The sequence below is a fragment of the Protopterus annectens genome, chromosome 1.part0 (genome assembly GCF_019279795.1).
Source record: "Protopterus annectens isolate FY-2018-M chromosome 1.part0, PAN1.0, whole genome shotgun sequence".
In the NCBI taxonomy this organism is placed as follows: Eukaryota; Metazoa; Chordata; order Ceratodontiformes; family Protopteridae; genus Protopterus; species Protopterus annectens.
Genome location: NC_056725.1, coordinates 1,527,958,783 through 1,527,982,301, shown reverse-complemented (window position 1 = coordinate 1,527,982,301; position 23,519 = coordinate 1,527,958,783). Strand labels below are relative to the sequence as shown.

Here is a 23,519-nt window from a genome sequence, read left to right as displayed (position 1 = left end):
CATTGTACAAACACAACATGCTCTGCAAGGTTTTGGGGTCTATTGCAACTTCAGATTTGTTAATCAGATTGCATGCAGAGTATTTTTCCCCTGTGAATTTACTTCTAAGGGGGTGCACCATAGCAATGACCTGATAAAACAAAGAATAGCTGTACAAATGCAAAGGCCAGAACATAATCAAACTTTATACAGATTTCTAAGAAAGATACAGTAATTTGCAAAGTTTGCACCTGATATGTCCAAGAAAATTATCCAAGAGAAGCTGTAGCCAGGGAATTGAAGTCTGAACAGGAAAATTGCTTTGAAATGCATAATAAATTAGTTACATATTGTCTGATATTAAAATGCAATAATGTGAATAAGCCAGCTATGCTGCAAGTAGATGGCTTTTAGAATGCTATATGACCTATGACTTTACAGGGAAGAAGATCAGTTTTCTATAATCAGCAGCATTTCCAAATATAAAAAAGACACATTATGATATAGTAAAGAATTTCCTTTAATTTTCTAAGGATATCAGAAATTTCATGGATATGTGTATAGTAAAGAAGTTGAAAAGGAAATATTCCCCGACTCCTTGCAAATCATATTCAGATAGTATCAAGGTATCCCCTAAATTGTATATGATTCTATTTAATCTATAGAAGTATGATCAGAAAGTGAAATACAAGCCAGGTAACAAAATTCACATAGCTGATATGCTTAGTGAATAGTTTCTAAAAGAAGAAAGAACAATTCTTTAGGCAATATCAAAGTTACTGATCACTGCAGGAAACGTAAATAAAATACACTGAACCAAAATTAGAAATGCACTTGCTGAAAGACATCACAATGAAATTTTATTTTTTATTAAAATATTTGAAATACATCGTTCTTACTTTTTTTATGAAGACATAGGTTGTGCCCATGACTTAAGATTTAAAGTTGACAAAATAATATTTCATAGCTCACAATCAGTAGAGAAGGAAAATGCTTGAAAATATACTGGTCATATTCAAGACATTTAGACTCAGACATAACAAAAAGTGTAGAAATGTATCAGTTATAGTATATTGTACAACAATGCAAAGGAAGAGATGCTAGCCTGCCCACTATCAGATTATTCATGGTGTTAAGTGAGTTTAGATTATTCCTGTCTCATATGTGAGGATTATAAGGTGTTTCGTAGTTTTATAATTTCATAGTGTCTTACTAGGCTATTGACCCTGATGGATCTTTAGAAGCCTTGTCATGCATTCCAGTGAAACTTTTTTAAGCCTTTGTAATTTAAATGTAAATAACCTGGCTTAAGCAGAACATTTACATGTTACACAAGAGTGTTACTTAAGGGGTGAATTTCTGGTTTCCCATCTGTTCATCCAAATTACCTTTAAAGAGAGTAAGAAAACTACTTTGCATTATGTGCAGAGGAAGGCAATTCAAAATAAGTGGCATTCTCTGTGATACATAGGTATCTTACCAACATTTTTTGATGTGTTGCAAAAGATATTAAGATGTCTTGGGCCGTTGTTTATGCCTCCACAGGACTTGTGAATATGCAGTATGTCTGAAAGGATGGGATCTGTTGAGGCTTTGTATGAGAAGCAGATGCCACCCCTCAGCAATATGTATGATACCGAGAGTAGGGACAAGACTTTTAGAGACAATCAGTGCAGTTTTTATGACTTAGACCTTTGATTTTCTTGGGAAGAAAACACAGTGGGCATTTAGGTTGTGTCAAGTGCTTGGAAAGGTACATGCTAAAAAGGGCATTATCCTCTTTTATTGGTCTAATAAGTGCCAAATACAGCAGAACAATTACATCCCTGTGGGCACCATACCCATACTAATAAGCTGTGCAGTGAAAAATGACTTTATTACAATAGTGGATTCATGGTGATTGAAGGATAGTTCACTATCTACATTGGTTCCCAGGTTCCTAACTACCGGGTAAGTTTTCAGGGATGTGTTGTCAATATGATAGTTGCAACAGATATTATATTTGCTGAAGGATACCATTATACATTTTTAGGCATTTAGTTTTAGTCCATGTTTTGACAACAGCTGTTTGTATGGGAAATACCCTCTTCGAGGATCTTGTGGATACCACCTAGTTTGCAGCCATCAGCAAACATGTTGACACACAAGTCCTTCACGTTGGCTTTGATCTCTGAGAAGTAAATGGCAATGAAGAGTGGCCCAACGATACAGCCCTGTGGTACGCTACTGGTGACAGGTCTTTTGAGGAGATGGAACTTCCCATCCTAATTTCCTGGGTTCTATTTGTTTCAAGTAACATAGGAATTGACATTTAGCTGGGAGAGTTTATTAACAATACCTAAGTGTGGAAGGGTGTTGAACACCTTAACAAGGTCAAAATATGTAGTGTGTACTGACTTTCTTTCATCATTTGCTTCAGTAACTTTCTCAAAGAAGTCAACCAGATCGAATAAGTAGGATCTGCCTTTGACAAAACCAAACTAGCTTGGGTCAAGGGTTTGTAGGTTGCTTATGTCCTTATTTAATAATTCCATAATATTCTTTCCATAGTCTTGCAGATAAGGTGCATCACGCAGGGAAGATGACTGCTGCTGTCCTGCATTCATCTGGCATGTAGTCTGTTTGGAAGTTCATAATGAATCATGGTTGTAGGGGGTGTTACAGATCCTGATTCAAGCTAGCCAGGTATCTGGCCCCATACAAGCAGTGCTCATGTTCTTGGATACTTCTTGTTGACTTGTTCTTGTAAGAATTGGGGATGGCATAGATGCAGGTATGTGATGTGGAAATATTGGTGGGGAAGAAGGGGGGGAATTTGGACTAAATTTATCTGATAGTAGATTGGCTAGGCAGTATATTTTTACTATTGGATCTGTGCAGTGCTGGACAATGTTGCTGAGGTTTTGAACATAGCTAAAGAAAGCTTTGTTTTTGTCTTTCACTTGAGTGACTATTTTATCTCATATATGACTTTAGCTGATTTTATCATGAACTGGAGTCCCGTGCTAAGTTTAGCACGAGCATTTCAGCATGCTGTTGAAGTTCTCTGAAATAATTAAACAGATTGACATATCAAGTATTAGTATAATCAGAGCATTAAAGTCTATATTCTCAAGAATGGAATATGTGTTGTTGTCATATGTAACAGTTATTAAGAATACAAAAAAATGGGAATTCAGAAAATTTGTGTTTGAACAGAAGTTCATAAATATAATGTCTAGTTCACATTTCCATAGTCTAATAGATATTTTGAATTAACCTGTCACACACTGAAAATTATAATGAGAAACAGCCGTAGCAAAATTTATAGGGATTATTATCTTATCATTTTGGAATTTAGGAATGTACCACTGCAGATCACAGTCCTTCACAATTTCATCTGTTAGTAAACAGAAGGTTGAAAAGCAAATTATCAACTTTGACCAGATCTCTAATGCAATAAAAATAGCAAAAATAATGGATATGCTGAAATCAACAAAGTCAGAAATAATGTTATGACAGAAACTGCAGAAGCCTTCCAGATATACAGGTTGCAGAGAATATAACTATACAAACGTCATATAGAAAAGTCCACAACCTGAAGCTAAAGTTGTTAGCAAGGCAGCCAAACCAAAATCCTTTGTTGCTCACCTAAACTATGGAAATCTGTGTGTAAGAAATTGTAGACATTCTAATAAGATAAAAACAGCAAAGTCAAAGTCACAAGATGATGAGACACAAGATGTGCCAAAGGCAGTCCTCTTGTAATAAAGCAGAAACTCTCAGAACTATGGCTGTCAAGAGAGAAAGAAAGACTCCTGAAGTCATGTCTCCAAATAAAGCTGGAACACAGAAAGAACTGCCCCAGAGGGAAGATCGGAAATCTTTGTGTAATCAGTCCTGTTAAATTCTCCAGATATGGGAAATATTTGAAGAAATCAAACTACTATATAAACTGTTTAAGAATTAAAGATGATTCTAAGGACTGAAAAGTGCATTTTAGTAAAATGTTTTTAAATAACAGAAAGTCTTATTTTTATTTAAATAAACCTATGACATATTAAACATAGTGTTACAGTTATTTTTAAAATTATCAGTGCAATTACATAATCCATGCTATCTTATGTATATATATAGGTAACCATTTGAAATGTCATGACCTGCTACAGCAAGTCCCAAAAGATGGATACAGAATGGCCGAAAAAAAATGACTTACATATATCAAGTCCAAGATGGCCATTTCCGAGAATATTCCATTTTCTCCAAAGTATGTCAGTCTTGGAGTTGGTATATATATATATATATATATATATATATATATATATATATATATATATTTTATATATATATATATATATATATATGTATGGCACATACAAAGGTGCAGGCGGGTTTGCCCCTCTGAAAAACAGAACTTTAAAGGAGAAGAGAGATGTTCAAGATTCGTTCTTGTCTTGCATGTTTGGCTTTTTTAAATCTCTGTTGGCAATAGGTATTATAAGTGCCGACAGTTCAATAGGAAACATTTTATATATATATATATATATATATATATATATATATATATATATATATATATATATATATATATATATATATTAAGTAGCAGTGGTGTTTTTTTTTTGTTTTGTTTTGTTTTTTTTTTTTTATAATAGGTAGCTATCTATCATCTAGACAGCAACTGAAGAGGTCATAAAAGAAATAAGGGCAGATCATGTTTAAATAGGTGCCATTTTGACACCTCCTTGGAATACTCTTCCACTACTGATATTGAGAATTCAGTAGTTGATGCTGAGCAAACGCCCTTCTCCCAGTTTACCTCTTCACACCCTTTAAACACAATCAGAGCTGTAGAGATTGTGACAGATTGGAATGCCAATAAGTGCAATGAAGTACTGGTGAATATTTTTGACAATGCATCTGCAGTTGTGGAAACTTAAATACAGGTTTATCCTTTGTTTCCTCTTGTTCATCTCACATGTTGATTTTGCTGATGATGTTAAACAATTTTCTCATACTTTGAATATGAAATACTGTTTTCTCAACATCCTTATGGGCCTGGGTTAATGTAAATGGAGAAGAAAGGGGCAAGTTTAAATTTAAAACATCTGCTTTCTATCCCCTATCATCGATCAGTATGATGCTTTGAGCAACAGGTTCTATAAGAATGTCACACTCAAACATATTATTTAATTCCAATTACACATAATATTTTAAAAGAAGAATCATTAGCTTTAACTTCTTTGAGGCAGAATACAGATGGGGTCATTATATGTGCTGACAAGGGGAGAATTGTCGTTATTTCAAATAGGCCTGATTATGAACAGTAAGCATGAAAACAACTTGACAATGTTTCATATTACAATAAAATGCCTTTTGATCCTACTAAACATTTTAAAAGTCAGATTCTTTTCAATCATTTTTTGTACAACAGACCTATATCAATAGTAATTTAGTTAGGCAACTTAATGTGGATGACCCACAAAAGCAGTTCTTTTACCTGCTATGTAAGATATAAAAATGTGTTAAACCTACCCCAGTAGATCTATTATAGGAATACCTGGGTCCTTGATAGAGCCACTACCTGATTTTTTTAGAATGCAAACTTAAGCCTCAGCTGGACCTTATTATTTCTCAAATTAAAGACAAAACTGAGTTTTTGAAATTTATTGAAACTAAACATGTTGGGGCTGATATGTATATGTGCTGCTTAGTTGTACAGTCCATACACACTTCAGTCCCCCACCAAAAGGAGGAAGTCAGACACTTTTTGGAATCTTCTAAGCTTTACCTCCCCCCTTTTTCTAAACTTAAAAATAGAACATTTGCAATTTTGTTTTGAAAATGAATGTTTTCTACTACAAGAGGAATGCTACTAGCAGAACAAAGATATAGCCATAGTTATTAGTTTTGCCCTTACTCACAACGATTTATATATAGGATTTTTTGAATCCTGGATGGTAAATAATGTCAGTATTAATTCATTTGCAACAATATTGTTTATTAGAAATGTTACTTAGATGACTTCTGGTTGGTGTGGCATGGAACTGAAGAATCATTCAAGGGTTTCTTTTCATTTCTAAACAATAATGATTTGGGTCTTTTATTTACATGTGCTAGTAATTTACGTACTTACAACTTCCTTGATGTTATAGTTTCAAAACTGTTGGATGGAAGTCTTTCAACAAGCATATACAGAAAACTTTTTCAAAAAAATTGTTTCCTACAAGGCAACAGTTGCCACCTTTCCTGTATGATTAAAAACATTCCCTTTTCTCAGGCATACTGTGCAAACAGAATTTGTAGTGAGGAAACAGAATTTCAGAAGGGGATGGATACACTGAGTAACTGGTTCCTATCATGGAGATACAAACCTGTAGATATTACTTGGGCAATGTGCAAGGTTAAGACACTTTCAAAGCAACAAACTTTAAAATATAAAAATAGGAGTCACTCAAATACATCTAATTAGACCATTAGATTTCTTACTACATATGGTTCAAATATTGAGACTAAAGGGATACCTTCAGAAATTCTGGCATATTCTTATTAATGATGATTTTTATGGTATTATCTTGCCTGATAATTTTACTTCCTCTTTTACAGAAGGATAAACTCTAGGACAGCATTTTCTAACTATAAGAAAGTAGGTAAAATCAATGCAATGTAGACGTCTAGTACAGCTGACATTCTGACAGGCTTTTTCCTATTTGGCCACAATTTGTTTGCAAAACACATTTTGTTTTACTTTTCTTAATGCATCAAAATAATTTGATATGTGGGCCTTCATTAATTGCCAGACCAGATGAATTAATTGTTTTGTTGTTAGTTTGTGTGGTTCAGTTTATGTTGGACAAATGTCTAATAAGTTTAAATAGCATATTTTTCAGCATGTGAGTGATACTAATTGTAAAAGGGAATGTAGTGTACTAGACATAAAATTGTACATCTGAATGCTATATCCTCTTATACTGGAATTGATTACTTTAAGTGTTCTGACTTAAGTACTTAACTGACAGCAGGAAGGATGAACTCTTGGATAAAAAGGAGATACAAGGGATATTAAACCTAGGAACTGTGAATGTCCCAGTTATTTTGTTTTCTCAAATATGCTTTGAGAAAGATGCATCCCTGCCTGTTAAGAACTTTGGCTTTTAATTAAGTGTTGTAAGATTTATAGGACCAACCAGAACTTTTACATTTGACCACTAGAGGGAAGCACTTGAATGCTATTCTTTCAACACTTGCTACAGCGTGAACTACTAACATTTTTGTTTGTACTTCTCTTTGAACAGTTAAGTCATTTATTTATTGTTATGACTTTTGATATATATTTGCACAATAATTTAGTTATTAACTGTTTGATAATTTGTATTTATTATTATTTGATGCATTTGTGAGGGTTGGGTGAATTCAATTGATCTGTATACTTGTGAGTGTGTGTGTGTGTGTGTGTGTGTGTGTGTGTGTGTGTGTGTGTGTGTGTGTGTGTATATATATATATATATATATATATATATATATATATATATATATATATATATATATATATGAGTGAAGTATTAAAACTCTTTTACATATGTTTATACTAGATAAGCATTGAAAATGCCCCCAAGGGTGAAACCATGTGGTCTGCAGACACACTGGTGTTTAATAAAGGTTAATTTTGGCAACCGTTACAGTTTAGTGCTGGCTTGACTTGTTTATGGTGTTTTACACACACAAACACACACACACACACACACACACACACACACACACACACACACACACATACATACACATACATTTATTATGTAATTGACTCTTGCCCCATGGAGGAATGAAAAGGCTGATGGATCACGAGAGGCTGGTAGACAGTGAGTTAGTTGCATGAAACACTTTTTACATTCTGCTTCTGTATTTACAACACTGATATTTTATTGAGTTCCTGTACGATCTGGTTTGTTGGCCAGGTGCATTTTCCTGGTATAAATGAAGAGGCCTGTTTTTTATGTTTATAAGTTGTTTTCATTTATGACAATTTAATGTGCAAAGGCTTGCAGAGAACTACAGCTAGCGCATAGCTGTGAAGGGTTGTCTTGCGGCATAAGCAATAGACGTTCTTGAAAAGGTAATCCTGGAGTTCTGCTTCAAAGGATGTTTGTTTAGTGACTCTTCTTAAATGTTGTGGCAGTGGTTTCCAGGTCAAAGGTGACAGGCTATTGAACGCATGCTGGGCTTTATTCATTTTGCAGAATAGTGGCAAACATTTTGTGATTATATGGCACACTGGAAAAAGTGATAATTTTTCAAGTGAGTGAGTCAATATCCCAAATAAAGTAGGTGAAGAACAGGTCTAGAGGGGAGATGGTTTGCTCTGAAGTTGTCAGGGTGCTAATAGGTATTTCTGAGAGATGTACAGTGCTGCTATGGTGGGAAAGATAAGTAGGTTTATTTATATTTTGGTTGACAAAGGCTAGAATATATTTTATATCCTAGAGTATTCCTAATGTGTAGATTGAACAGAATAGTCTTTCTGTGGCTGAATAACATTTTGACACCTATTGTCTGACTAATTGTGAGTAGAGTGCTGTGTCCATGGAATAATTTGAGAATTGTAGGTGAGTGAGTCTGTGTGTGTATGTGTACATGTGCATATACATGTGCATGCGCACATTTGTTTCTTTGTGTTGAAAGACACAGTGGGAGTTAATCAGTGAATGATGTATTTGTTGTGGTACACTTGTTCTGTCATAGGTTCATAGATTCATAGATTAGTACCAGGCTAATTGCCCCTGCGAGCCATTTTAAGCCTAGCCAATTATCCCCTGTGAGACTCAAACCCTGTACCTTGTGTTTGTAAGGCAAACACTTTAACCATTAGGCCACCCTCCTAACCCTATTGTGTTATTGCTTATTTGACTGTAATAATGAATTCATTTCTCATTTTTTACTCTCGGTACAAACATCATCATTTCAGTTTTCTCATAGCTTGATTTTGAGCTTGTTAGTTCAGGCCATTGCTAAACCTGCAAGTAATTCCAAAGCTCACACTGTGATATAGTTTTGAATTTAATTTTGGCTTGTTTGCTTACTAAGATTATGCAGACCCTGCATATGAGATTTCATTTAATGATGGCATGTTTAAAGATCACTTGAGTATGAACTGACGAAATAGAAGAGAGAAAAGGATAAATCCATGTGCAGCTAGAGCTGACAACTATTGTTTATGCTCTTTATATTCTATTAAATGAATGTCCTTAAAACCAGCTGCATGCAGTCTGATAGATGCCAGTATTATTTAATACAAAGTGACATACAGTGATCTAATCCTTTCTGAAATCAGTAAATAAAGCTATTCTGAGTTGGTCCTGATCAGCATTTTCAAGGATTTGGTTACTGACTGTCCAAAGTGCTGTTGACATGCTCTACCGCTTACTGGAGTCATACTGATTATTGTTTAAAATGACATATTTACCATTGTGGTAAGCAAGAGTAGGGGCATGCATTTTCTGGAAATTTCTGCAAGTCTGGGGAAAAGTGAGATTGATTAGTTGCCTTCTGGAGAGGGGACAGTGCTGCTTTGAGAAATTTCACCATGTAAGTTATTTTCTTTTAACCTACAATGCAAGGGAAGTGAAAGAGATTGTTTATAAGTGTGAAACATTTACTTATGCATGTAGTAGTTGGTTTGACAGACAGAGTGGTTATAATTCATCCTGGCTTGCTGAAATGGTGTCAGGAAGACAGAAAAAAAAACAAAAAAAACAAGGACCCCAGACCCAAACCAAATATCTTGACTTAAACAGAAATTGTTGAATAGAGACAAAAGCAGCAAAAGGCAACTTGACAAGAACAACTATTAGGTCACCACAGAAGAATCTAGACCAAAATGAATATTACGGGGCAGAGAAAGCAAACTATAATAATGTCACTCTCTGTCTCAATTTTGCTACAGCTGTCAGAGAGAGAGAGAGAGAGAGAGAGAAATAACTGAAAGTGTTAAAAGTTATTTTGCTTCATCTTTACAATGTCCTGTGAACAGTCATCACACTCATACTTTCATACAAACAATGTGTGGTCTACTTAATAGCAAAAACAGCCTAATGATCTTGTATGCACCGTATGTCACACTTATGCTCCCTGTACAGAATGCAGGGCATAAAAGAGACATACTGACGCAACTTCGTAGAACTGAATTGCCCCAGAAGAGAACACTCTCAATTGAACAAAGGAGTGTGTGCACATCTAGAAGGAAAAATGCAGAAGAAAAAGGGAAAACCCTCAGCCAGAAGGGAATCTAAAACAAAAAAAACAGCAAGAGGGGGTTGGAGTGAGGGAGCGAATACTGCAACAGTGAAGAGATGGACATCTACAGTTATGGTAAGATTTTACACAACTGTACTATGTTCTTCTATATTACTATTGCAGTATTCATAACAGAAGGGAGAGTAAAAAGCTCAAGAAACAGAACTGGAGGAAAAAAAGTAGAAGCAGAATGGGAGGTGGAAGGCTGAGAAGAGACTTCAGCAAACCCATATAAAATGGCTTCTGCAAAACCTGTCTGGCTCTATATACCATATCCAACTTTTAATGCTAGGTAAAGGCATGCACTGAAGACTAAGTATCCGCTTCAAGGATGGAATTGGTGTCCAGCCCCTTGACAAAGGTGCCGGAAAATGCAACAACTCTACAGGAATGAGCTCTAACAAAAGTACACAGAGATTTGCCATGAAAAGTATAACAAAATGAAATGGTCTTAGATATCCAGAAGGAGATGGTTTGCTTAGAAACAGCCAAACCCAATGTACTGGGATGAAAGAAAAAAAATCTGATCAGACTTATAAATGGCCTTAGTTTTATCCAAACAGTACCTGAGCTGTCTGTGCAAATCCAAGGTCTGCAGGACCCTCTCGCTAGCAGACTGAGGAGAAGGGATAAAGGAAGGGACTTGTACAGACCGATTCAAGGACAACTCATTTACTACCTTGGGCATAAAAGAAAGATTAGTACAAAGGGACACTCTGTCCCTGAGAGAAAACAAAAAAGGACGAATGGTCATAAGGGCCTGGAACTCAGAAACCCGCCAAATAGAAGAACAAGCCAGCAGCAAAATAGTCTTCCAGGCAGAATGTTGCAAAGAAACAGAATCTGCAGGCTCAAAAGAAGCCTAAGTCAATTATTCCAAAACAGAATTAAGGTCCCAAGGAGGAGGAATAGGTTTCCTTGGAGGCCAAATATGCAGGCCACCTTTAAGAAATTATTTGACCACAAAATGAGAAACCAAAGAAGGAATTGAAGGCAGATAAGCAGAAATGGCTGACAAATTGGCCTTCACAGAAGAATAGGCCAGGCCAGATTGTAGCAACTCACACAAATAAGACAGAACCAGTGGAACCCCTACTGAAAAAGGTCCTGGTTACGAACATGGCATCAGACAGAATTTTTTTTTCCATTTGGACATATAAGATTTTCTGGTTGAGGGTTTCCTTGCCTCCTGTAAAACCCTTAGCATGCCCTCAGAAAAGAGGTGCCTGGAAGGGATCAAAATCCAAGAGGGAGTAGGAGGTCCACATGGTGATATAAATGCTCAAATCAGCTCTCAGAGGGTGGAGTTACGGCCATCACAGTAACACCTATATAACCGATGGTCTCAGTAATGGAAGTTGCAAAATAGAGCATCACTGGGTAGATTGAAACATAGGCAGCCCTGGTCTGTAAAGTTTAAACCAGACTTTTAAACCAAAGAGATAAAGAGTCCCTGCCATAGCAACCAGATGGAAGAAAATGCAGGGGTACAAACTCTTCCCTGGCTCTCTCAATGACATATCTTTCTGATCGTCTCTTGCTTAGGAGCAGGTAGGGGCCCCTTCCTCCAAGAACAAACTGGTTTCAGATTTATGACTAGATGGTTTGAGGGTCAAGAGACATGAAGAGAAAAATCATTTATACAAACATTGGTGTAGGATCTTTACCCTCTACAGTGTGTAAATTTCTCGCAACTCTGTTTTTTTACCAGGGCAATAATTCACTCCCACCTTCAGCACATGCTCTTAAATGAGCACCAGAGCACCTATTAATGCCCGTTAAGGATGGCTTCACTAAAGCATTATATTCAGACATTGCCCAGATGTGTGCATAGTTTAACAGCATAAGCAGCAGAGGGTTTCTCATGAGGGAAGCTGGCTTTAACTGGCAGAGACTATGGTCTAGGTGGCTACGACTGTGGAGTGCTCCAGGAAGGAGCCTACTGCAGAATATAATAAAGCATATTATGTGAAAAAAAGATCTCATCAATTCTGTACCCAAACTATTGTTATAGCATCAATATTACTGACAGTCTTCCATGTTTCTTATCACAATAATGAAATGTAGTGTTCTGTAAGATACACACTGTGAATCATGCAAGAATATAACTAAGTATTTCCTTAGATATCTTTACACAAAGTATTAAGTGCAGCTGTAGGAAGATGAAGATGTGAGTACTTCTATAAGTCACAAAACTGGGATGATGCATTTTTAGCCTGAATATCCAACTGGATAGGGGAGGGAATAGCTCATAAATCTGAGCAATTGTGACTCGTGGCAACAATAAATAGCAAGGGGTGCACAGGGGCATGGGCAGCATGGAGATCAAACTCTGATATCAATTTATCCCAGGAATAAACATCAAATAAGGCTCAAAAGAAGAGAAAGTCCCAACAGCAAAAATACATACAAAATCCAACAGACAGACAATGAAACAACAGAAAGACATTGCTACAAAAATGTTTACATCAGGCTTTCTTATACGCTGTCTTCTTCGGTGCTTACCTTGATTCCTTACTTTTAAAGTACTGATGACCCCAAACATGTCCGTCGCTACGGGAGAAAGGCTTACTGGTGAGAGTGCATTATAAAAAGCCCGTGTGTCATTGTGCAATCGCTACAAATGATCTTTGTGAGTAACATGGAATGATTGAATTGCTTAAAACGCAATACTTATAATGCAACAAATAAATGATATACTCACCATATACTATGAGTGGGAGTTCAAACCATACTGCAGCTAATCTGTAGAGAATGAAAGGTGAAATGATCCCGCCAATATCAGAGAACGCTGAGCAGACGGACAGACCAAGGTTCCTGGGAAAATAAATGCAAACTCCTGAATATCCTGAAAGTTCACAGCTGAAGTATATTTTTATACATAACAAAATTTACAAACAAAAGAGATCGTGTTAAAAAATCAGATTTACTGAATCTAGAGTAAGGAAGAATAATTTGTTTTAGGAGATTACTGGTGCAGTACATTAACAGAAACAGAATCTAGCAAATTTGCTGATCCCAAATTAAACTTTTTTATGATACAGTGAGTGATTCACACATTTATAAATATTTTGGTTTAGGTGCTTGCCTGCCTTCAAATAAATTAAAAACACTTTAGTTAAACTTCATAAATTATCATCTTATGAAATAACTAAACAGGTTATAGCAAACTCTGATTCCACTGCTATATGGAAAGAGTCAGACATATGCAGAAACATTAAACTGGCAAACGGAAAATAAAGGTTGCTTTTTATATTGTTTACTCGAATCTACATGCTAACCTTCCACCCAGTCTTCATAAGGAAGACAACGTGACTTTCATACATGTGGATGTTTGTGCACTTTATAATGTAGTGACCCCTCCAGATCAAGCAGATGTGCATTAACATTACTGCTCATACACAATGCGCTCATGCACAGAGTTAACACTATCCATGCACTGACTGAAGCCCTGCTTGTGCCCTCATGGTCTCATCCATGCCTTTCCCCGGGCAGACAAACTGGCTTCCGCTTACTCAAGCTATCCGCTATCCCCCTCCTCATTCAACCTTTCCGTGGTCAGGATGACAGCCAGCTCTGTGTTACCTAAGCTGCAAGTAGAAATCCAAACTACTTGACTGTCAGATTTTTTTATAAGAGCAAGATACGTTTAAAGGCTCAGCACTATTTTTATACACGCTTAACTGTTTTAATTAAATCAAGGGGATTATCTAGCTTGCCATTTCCTGTATTATACAATGACATAAATTATAAACATACCTTATTATTAATGTTGTAACAATTTTCCATCTACTCAAAAACAGTTACTCATGCCTTTTGAACAAAATTTGCAATATAAATTTGAGCATTAAAGACATCTCAGTTTTTATTAAGACAAGGTTAAAGCAGGGTGCAGTAATGAATTATTTCTAAAAATGATACTGAGGATTTCTGTGGACTTCTGATGATGTCAGCACCCATGAAGGAAGTTTGTCTATTTCTATCAGTTTAAAACCATGCTCTCCAAAGATATTTTATTAGGAAATTTATGACAATTCACAGCAGAAAACTGGAAAGGGGCAGAGCTTCTAAAAGCATTCTTTAATATAATGATAGAGGAAGGTGATAAGGAATTAGACTCACTACAGAGCAAGACAGTTAGTGGGCATTCACCCTGTAAACCAGCATGTTCACACATGGACAAAGAAATGGAGACTAGGCAATTAAATGCAACAGGGTATAAGCCAAAATGCAAGGTATCCAAAAACTCTAGGATAACATAACTTGCTCTTAAGGGATTTACAGATTTATATTTAACTTTAGGGCATTGCTTACTATTTCTCTGATAGTTTCATTAGTTAATAACACCTGCCAATGTTTTTTTTTACAATTTCCATGACATTTCTTGAATCACTAGTAAAAGCCAAAAGAAAATTGGTAGCATAATCTCTTTCCTGCTCTTGTGCTAAACTAACCAGTTCTGAAAAATATGGTCTAGCTTCAGCACCTCTCATGTTAGATATATCCTTCAATTTCCCTTTTACTGTATCCCCTAGCCATTAGATCCTTATGAAAGGAATCTAGCTCCCTGTTAAAATTCTCATCTACCACTGTTAGCCTAGATAACCTCTTTCCTTGGCCCTTTATAATATTCTTAAACACATGCCCTCTATGCATATTATTTCTATACATGTATAAATTTTTATGGCATGGTTTTCTGTATATTTCTGTTGATGTCCTGTCCATAGCTTTCCTAACTTTTACATCTAAAACATAAATCTCCTTTTGTAGACATTTCTATAGCAAAGTTAAGAAACTGAGTGCAACTATTCATATGTCCATAAAGGGCCAGTAATTCTTCATCTTTACCCCCAGACAAGAAAGAGGTCATCGACAAACCTTCTGTAAAACAAAATATTTTTCTTGCAACTTTCATTATTCAATTTATATAATATATAAATGTTTTAAAACTGTTAAATTGGTCTGATGAAGCAACAAGGAGAGTTGTGAAAGTGCTTACCATTTTTATTATTTTGTATAAAGTAAAAATATATGTTTTAACCACTTTTATTGTCATTTCCATTACTGAACAGTGTATGTTTAGCTGTGCATTGACACAGTTTGCTGTTGGATTGTTTACATACAAGTTTTAGAGCAGAGAATTTACTGCATTGGTTGTAGCAGTTTGTTTTGTAATTTATAGGTATCATTGTTCTAGAGAAGGAACATAAGGTGATCCTGAGCAATTTTTATCTAAAACGATAAAACAACATTTATATTTCCTATAGAAAGTCCTGCTAAGAGGAGTCTGAGCACAGTGTAGTCATGTGCCAAAGTCCATCAGACATTTTTGATTTCTTTGTTAACCAAATAAAGGCATTCTTCATTTATTTGTTAACCAGGTAAACACACTTACTACTGGTATTTCATTTAGGGAATGAAGGAGGAGCACTAATTCTAGTAACTTGCTCAGAGTTGCACAATAGGCAAATGGAGACTGTGGAGATCAAACCCATGAATGAAAGCCTAACTGCTCCCTACTTTTATTGTCTACATTAAACTGTCAGGTAGATGACCTCTGCTGTTTATACAAGTGCATTACTTCAAATAAAATGTGTTGCTTCAGAGCTAAATCCACCCCCACACCGAATTGATCACCATTGCCTGTCAGTCAGCAAATCCAAATGGCTGCCTGTAAAACAAACAACTTATCTCTTCCTGGGATCACTTCTGTTTAAACTACTATGCCAAGTTACCCCATCTACCTTCTCCAGAAAGCTATTTACATATATCTCTTCTAAACTGCATCTCAGATACTGTCCTAACAGTGATCTTATATTCAGAATTCCCAGAACCAAACTCCAATGTACTGACTCTGTCTCTTTCTCTCTCTCTCTCTCTTTCCCCAGTCCTAAAAGAATTACCTACTCACTCAAAGTTCAGGCCATAACTGAAATATTTCTTTATCAAAGTAAGCAAATACAAATGCGATACTGCTGCTCATATTGCCTAACCTAGCTGAAGCTCTCACTACTCTGTTCATGTCTCCTCTCTGCACACCACACTCTCCATCCAGACAACACAGATTTGTATACATGTAAATACTTGTGATGCTTTGTTTTTTTTCCCTACAGTAACAGTACACAGGCTATTATTTCTTAATCATTGTCATTCTTTACCTTTTCTATGCTATATTGCATTCTCTGGTAACATTGTACACATACTGTTTATTTTGTGACCTCATTGTGCTTTGTAACCGATTCTGAATCTGCAATTGGTCATAATTGATCAGTGATCTACTCTAGTAATCCAGAAAACAAGCAAGATGTGTCAGATAATCAGCTACAGACATAAACAACATATCCTGTATCCAGGCTGGATAAAAATGCAGCTGCTATTAAATAACCAATCCTGTTTAATTAAGTCTCTTGTGAATAGCATTGGAAAGGTATCAGTAAAATTTGTCAGCAGTTAGCCTAATGTAGGTAGCAGGCATTCCTGCTCTGACTTTACATCCAGTAAAACTGATGGCAATTTGGAATGATGCCACTCAAACCTCCAATTTATTGTAGGATTTTGGGCATACCATATGGGGAATGTTGTATAAATAAGCTACAGCTTGTGATTATTATTTGGAATGGCGCAGCATGATAAGCAGAAAATCATAGTCCACAAATATGGTTTGTAGAATCCCATGAGGAGTCATAAAATAACCAAAGAGACTTGGAAAGGAAAACTGTCTGTGAATTCTCAGAAGATTCATGTCCTTCAGGAACATTTTAAATTATTCAGGTGTCTCTGATGCCAGTCATGACAAGTCACATGGTCTGCAGTTGGCAAAACTTTTCAGAAAAAATGGGAAATTATATTTGCTCATCTCCTGATGGAGGCTGGGATTATGCAACTGATACTTGTGCAAAATGAGAGATATTATATGTGTATATATACCAGCATGTATGCAATGTGTTAATATTATTTATTTATTCATTTACTCAATCACTCATTCATTCATTCATTCATTCATTTATTCATTGTTAATTACCAAACAAAAGCGACTATTGTCATGGGTAACCCATTTGTAAAGGGAGAATCTAGACACTCAAAGCAGCCCAAGATAGTGATGAGAGGTCTACTAGCTCTGATAATTATTTGCATCAGGAAATTGTAACTATCACATTTCATCACAGAAGATAGTAAACCTTCTTAAGAACATTTTTACAATATAAGAAAAAAGTTTTTGTTAACTGGACGAGACTATAATAATATAAAATCTCCAAAGGATGTAAGTACCTTGAGGCAGTAACCAGATCAATCAAAAAGTAATACTGCTTGCAGGGTCTATATTAGAACGTCGAATATTTAACAGTTCGAATTACTAAAGGTCGACCTTTAGTGATCGAACTGTTAAAACATCGAATGTTCAGAAAAAAAAATAGAAACAAAAAAAAAAATTGAAACGGTGTAGGCAGGTGGACAAGCCCACCTGCACCCCCCACACCCCCCCACTACTTAAATATACCAACTCCGAGACCACACAACATTGAAGTAAATGGAAATCTCCCCTTATGGAGATTTCCATTTACTTATTCGATGTTCTGCAGTTTCCCTATTCTCGTGTCGACAATGTCAGATTCGACATTGCCGGCTTTTGAGAATTTAATGTAGACCCCTGTTTGAATCTCCTGTCAGGACTGGGAACTTGTAAGGAGTAGTTGAGCAGAGCTCCTTCTCCACTAATTATTGAAACTGTAATTTTAAAGCTACAACATTAAAACAACCAGTATAGAGTCATATATAAGCTTCTGGTGGTGGTGGTGGTGGTGTGGTTTATTCATTCTGCTTATACGATGAAAATAAAGCAAAAAAGTAAATCAAAGTAATTTTTAGCAGGTTGGAGTTACTCCTCAATAAGGAGGAAGACTGCTTTGAAACTAACACTGAGAGTTTGCTAATGAAAAGGATAACAGACAGTATGCAAAAAGGGAAAGTGTAGTCAAAAACATCAGAACTGCGGATGATTAATACTAGTTTATTAAAAAAGTCATAAAACTCAAATGTGGGGTCCTAATGGCATTTAGATAAGTAACATCAATGAAATTCCAAGCAACAATCCAAACTCCAAAATAAAATGAAGAGTAGTTTATTGTAGTAAGCGCTTTCACCCGTAGGCTTCTTCAGACTTTGCCAGTTTATTGTTGTATATTAAAAGATTTGATAAAAGAATTGGAGAAGTGGATGCAGACACTTCTTCTCATTCTGACAAACTGGTAGGTGTGTAGGGGTCTATGAATGTAATCCTGGAAGCAATGATGGAACTTTTACAGGTTAAAATTGTGGATATAGAAGATAGAAACTAACATAAAAATCTATGCTTCACTTGTGTGCCAGAAAAGGCTGAGGATGGTGAATTGTGTGGGGGTTCATGAAAGATATTTGCATATTTTTTCTTCCACAATCACTTCGGGTAAAGTTTTATAGATCCTGTTGGTTACTTCTATACCTGTGAACTTAAAAAAGATTTCATCAAAATTCTGGGCTTCTAGAAAAATATAAAAATAGTAGAAGCAAGAGTTTGGAGTGACCATGGTTCTAAAGCTTTATCAAGGCAAATGAGAGGAGCCTTTTTTAATGCAATGAATCTACATAGGAGAGGAAATTTCAAATTTAAACTGTTGTGACCAACCTCCTTAAGAGTCCCTCTCTCGGGGGGAGGGGTTATTCATGTTTATGTTCCTTAAGATGCAGAGGCTAAATTCCACCCACTGTTCTATGCAGGCACAGGGACTCATCTAAGGTGGCAAGCTTTGCAGAAGAAGACGTTCAAATCTGTTTAGGGCAACTAAGAAGGAAAACAGTGACATTTTCTAGGTATTTAAGAGATACTTATATTAAATGCAGCACCTGTCAATAGCTTATATATCAAAGATTTAAGGGTGATTTCAGACAGGAAGGTTTTGTAATAGTGACTTGCTATGTAAGTAATTTTTGCAGTCCTATCATTGAATGTCAATGGATTGTCAAATCCTTAAAAAATCCAAGAATTTGTGCATAATAGCAAATGCAAGTCTCTGTATTATTGCAAGAAACACGTGAATGACAATGAGCATTTGAACCTAGAGAACATTGAGTGTAAATTTTATTAGAGTTTTTATTATATCCATAAGGAGGTCAAAAGGGTGCTGATACACAATTGCAAAGAAATTTGACTGTTTGGCAGTTGGGGCACAAAATGATAATGAAGGAAGATATGTACTTGTAAATGGGAAACTAGAGGGAGGGTTATGTATGACTGTAAATCTATATATCCCAGCAGGGATTGCTCAACACTCTATATCAAGAAAGTTAAGATAGTGGGCTATATAGTACAGGACAGGAGGTAGAACACCGTTTTTGTCACTAGTGAGGTGCAAACTTTTCATACAGCTCAGAGGTTATCTGTGTTAACTGCCTTATTTATTTATTTATAAGTATGTTACACTGACGGAGGTGATAGATGTGCATTAGTCATTAAGGCTTCCTAAAAATGGTTTACTATTGAAATTGCAATTGAACTTAGTCGAACGGCCACTTCTGCGACGCATTTGCACGAACCGAAACCGCGAAAATTTTTCGCAACCGACGGGCATTCGACATTCGACATTACCGGCCGCACAACACCTCCACACCCATGCTACCATGGCTCACGCAGGGGCGAGGATCTGCTGTTCGCACAATTGGATTCGACCACGGTGACATTCGCTCTTCAGCCTTCGTGCAAGTCGAGTCGCACATAGTCGATTCAGCATTTCAATGGTAAACCCCTAAAAATACATACATGTATTTCTCATATAGGTATAAATCATGTTTAAGAGTAGACACAGACAAGGTCAGCACAGAGCATGTGTATCTTATTCGGAGTTTGTATGCATTCCCTGCTTCTTTACATGTATAATTAACTATGATACTGAATCTGTTTCTTTACATGTATAATTAACTATGATACTGAATCTGTTTCATTACATGTATAATTAACTATGATACTGAATCTGTTTCGTTACATGTATAATTAACTATGATACTGAATCTGTTTCATTACATGTATAATTAACTATGATGCTGAATCTGTTTTGTTACATGTATAATTAACTATGATACTGAATTTTGCATTGTCATTATCTACATCAGAACTAGTTGAACATCTATCTGAAATTTGGACTGAAAGTTTATCTGATGGCTTATATAAACATGCTAAAATCTTGCTAAATAATGTACTTTTAGATTCCTGGGTATAGAACGATTATTTATTTTGCAAAGGCATAATTGACATTGAGTTAGTAAATGTCTAGATATTCACAGAGTGGGGTGAGTTGATTTAATATCTGGACTGAAGGACGCTTTATAATCCAAGCGATTCCTTAACACTAAATTACTCCAGGTAGATGGGAATATTTCTGTAAATGAAAAAGGTTTTTATTTTGGAAACATATTTGGCATATTTTTTTTAGAAATTATCTTCTATTCATTATTTCAGTATGCTTGCTTTACTTAATAAAAGAATGTTGAGGAAGATATTCATATAGTAAAGCACAAAATATTATTAAAAGTTCCAAATGTCTCTTTATCTATTACATGTTTCTCTGACCTTTTCTCTTCATATAAGTTATACTCCATTTAAAAGATTATCCCCCAGATTTACTATCCTTCTGTGCAGGACTAGCTTAATCCTGCACGGAGGCAGCCGTTTAGGAGCAGGACGGCAGCGCGCCATGCATATAAATGAAGGAACGCTGCCTGAGCTCCTAATGTTACATGGAGCATGTAAGAGTGCAGGGGGCATGTCTGAGAGCAGAGCTCTCAGAATATTCACACCTCTTCAATGAAGAACAGCAGACAAGTCCTTAAAGAATGAGTGAGACCACCCACAGGTGTACACATACCCCCAGCAATATCCCCCCACATGTACAAGAGCAATAGTTAAAACAAAAAATATAAAGATACTTTAACTTTTTTATGAAACAGATTAAATTTAACCATAGGTGCACGGGTTTGCCCATCGCTTAGCGGTGGTTAATGCAGCTTAAATGGCAGAAGTGGATAAAAAGCAATATATATGCAAATGAAGCAGTACAGCAATAGTGTAGTGGGCAGAGCATTTACTTTACAAGCAGTCATTCCCGGTTTGGGTCCCACTGCAGCACATACCATTTTCCATGTCAAATCCCTTTATGACCAATATTATTAGTTGCATAACCTACTAAATAACATATATTTGTGAAATGGAGTACTGCATTAAATGCAGATGTGAGGTGTCAGTGTCATAATGTTGCAAAGTCCACAGATGATCACATGTGCCCCATACAGTATATGTACACAGGAATCAGGGATACAAATAGAAGGTAAAATGTGTAATGAATGATAACTCCATACAGCTTTCAAATCCCCCACCTTCCCAAGAACCATTAGACATTACTGTCTAAACGAGTGCAATGGTAAGCATGAGTAAGCACTAGCAAGCAAGTGTAAGCACTATTAAGCTGTAGTAAGTGGAAGTAAGCATATTTAAGCACTAGTAAGCAGGTTTAAGCCTGTTTGCACGGGGGTAAGCAATGCACACACAGGTTAAGCAATACTGAAGTTAAAAACTCTGTAAACATATTTAACTGGAGGTTAGCATAGCTTACCCGCACGCAAACCTGCACATACCACTTACAAGTGCTTAAAAGTGCCTTAATCACTCTGTATCCAGCAGCCCTTGTTCTGCCCAGCAACAAAATGAACAGCCCTTGCAGGTCTTGAACCCAGGACCCTGTACACTATAGTCACAACATTTAACCACTATGCCAAGACCACTGTGATGACAGCTGTTGTCTTTCCAATATATCTTTCCAATATATCTGTCAATATACATTTTGATTCATATTGAAAAATTGCATTTACTTCCACAATTGTGTAGTACTTGTTATTAATATGACTGTTTCATCACATATGTAGTTTTATCATAATGTACACATATCAGATACATATGGTGAGATATATCTGGGAAGGTTTACACAACTGTGATGTTTACACATGACAGGAATATGGATATATACATATACATATGTTGATGTATGTCTACATGTACATACATATGCATATTCATACATATGTCTGTATACACATCTGTATAGTGCGTCATATATATCTCCATGTGTAGATCTCTTTATATATACATATATATATATATATATATATATATATATATATATATAGATATATAGATATATATAGATATATGTATATATAGCTATATATGTATGCACGTCCTATTTGTACAGATATGCCTATTTATGTAGATATGTAGAACTCTATAACTATATGTGCATACATATCTATTCTGATATACCAAGACAATAAGAATCACCACGAAACAACCAACCAAAAAATAAAAGCAGGACTGGCAAGAGACGAAAAAAAACGAATTTACTTCCAAATTACAAATAAACACAAAATGGTACACGTCGTATAAAACACAAATCCAAATCGCAAAGTCAATTCAGTAAACGCTTTCGTTTGGCATTTGCCAAACTTTTTCAAACTTCAAAGTAAATTAGTTTTTTTCGTCTCTTGCCAGTCCTGCTTTTATTTTTTTTTTATTCTGATATACCTATTACTGTCAATATATATGTAGATATCCATAAGTATATGTGCATATGTATCTATATCTGTATATGTGTAGACATATATTGCTGTGTATATGTATGTATTTCAGTGTTTATATATATATATATATATATATATATATATATATATATATATATCCATCTATGTATGTCGATATGTATATGTGTATATATCTTTACAGATATATGGATAATTATATATATATATATATATATATATATATATATATATATATATATATATATATACATATATGTTCACCATATGTCCAGAACATGGAGTGGAGTCCTACCTCAACCCTAATAGTCCCAATGTCTTAGTGCAAGGGGATGTCAGGTATGTATTGCAGGTATATATGTAGACTGTTGCTACTGTAATAGGGGTTGTCTTACAGACATGTGTATGGGAGGTCACATCTGCTTTTAACATGTGTGCCATTGGCTACTGACAGACATCCTAAGGACATTATAGTACAGTACCATTGCTAGCACAGTAATGATCCTGTGGACTACAACAGAGATATGGCCAATAAATGTGGACAGTCTGACACACTCTGGTCAGTCCAGAGGTATACACAGAACCCCTTAGTGCAAGACATGTGGACCAAGCCTGACAATGTGGATGTTAACAGCTATGTAGATGGGTATATC

General features: G+C 35.7%; 1 protein-coding gene across 1 annotated transcript in view; it reads right to left on the bottom strand.

Annotated features, from left to right (window-relative positions):
* The window catches only part of SLC22A2 (solute carrier family 22 member 2), a 583,430-nt gene that overhangs the window by 27,920 nt on the left and 531,991 nt on the right, over nt 1-23,519 (bottom strand). Inside the window, exon 9 of the mRNA XM_044072890.1 lies at nt 12,953-13,065. Within this exon, the coding sequence (XP_043928825.1) occupies nt 12,953-13,065 (113 nt within the window). The remainder of the gene's footprint in view (nt 1-12,952; nt 13,066-23,519) is intronic.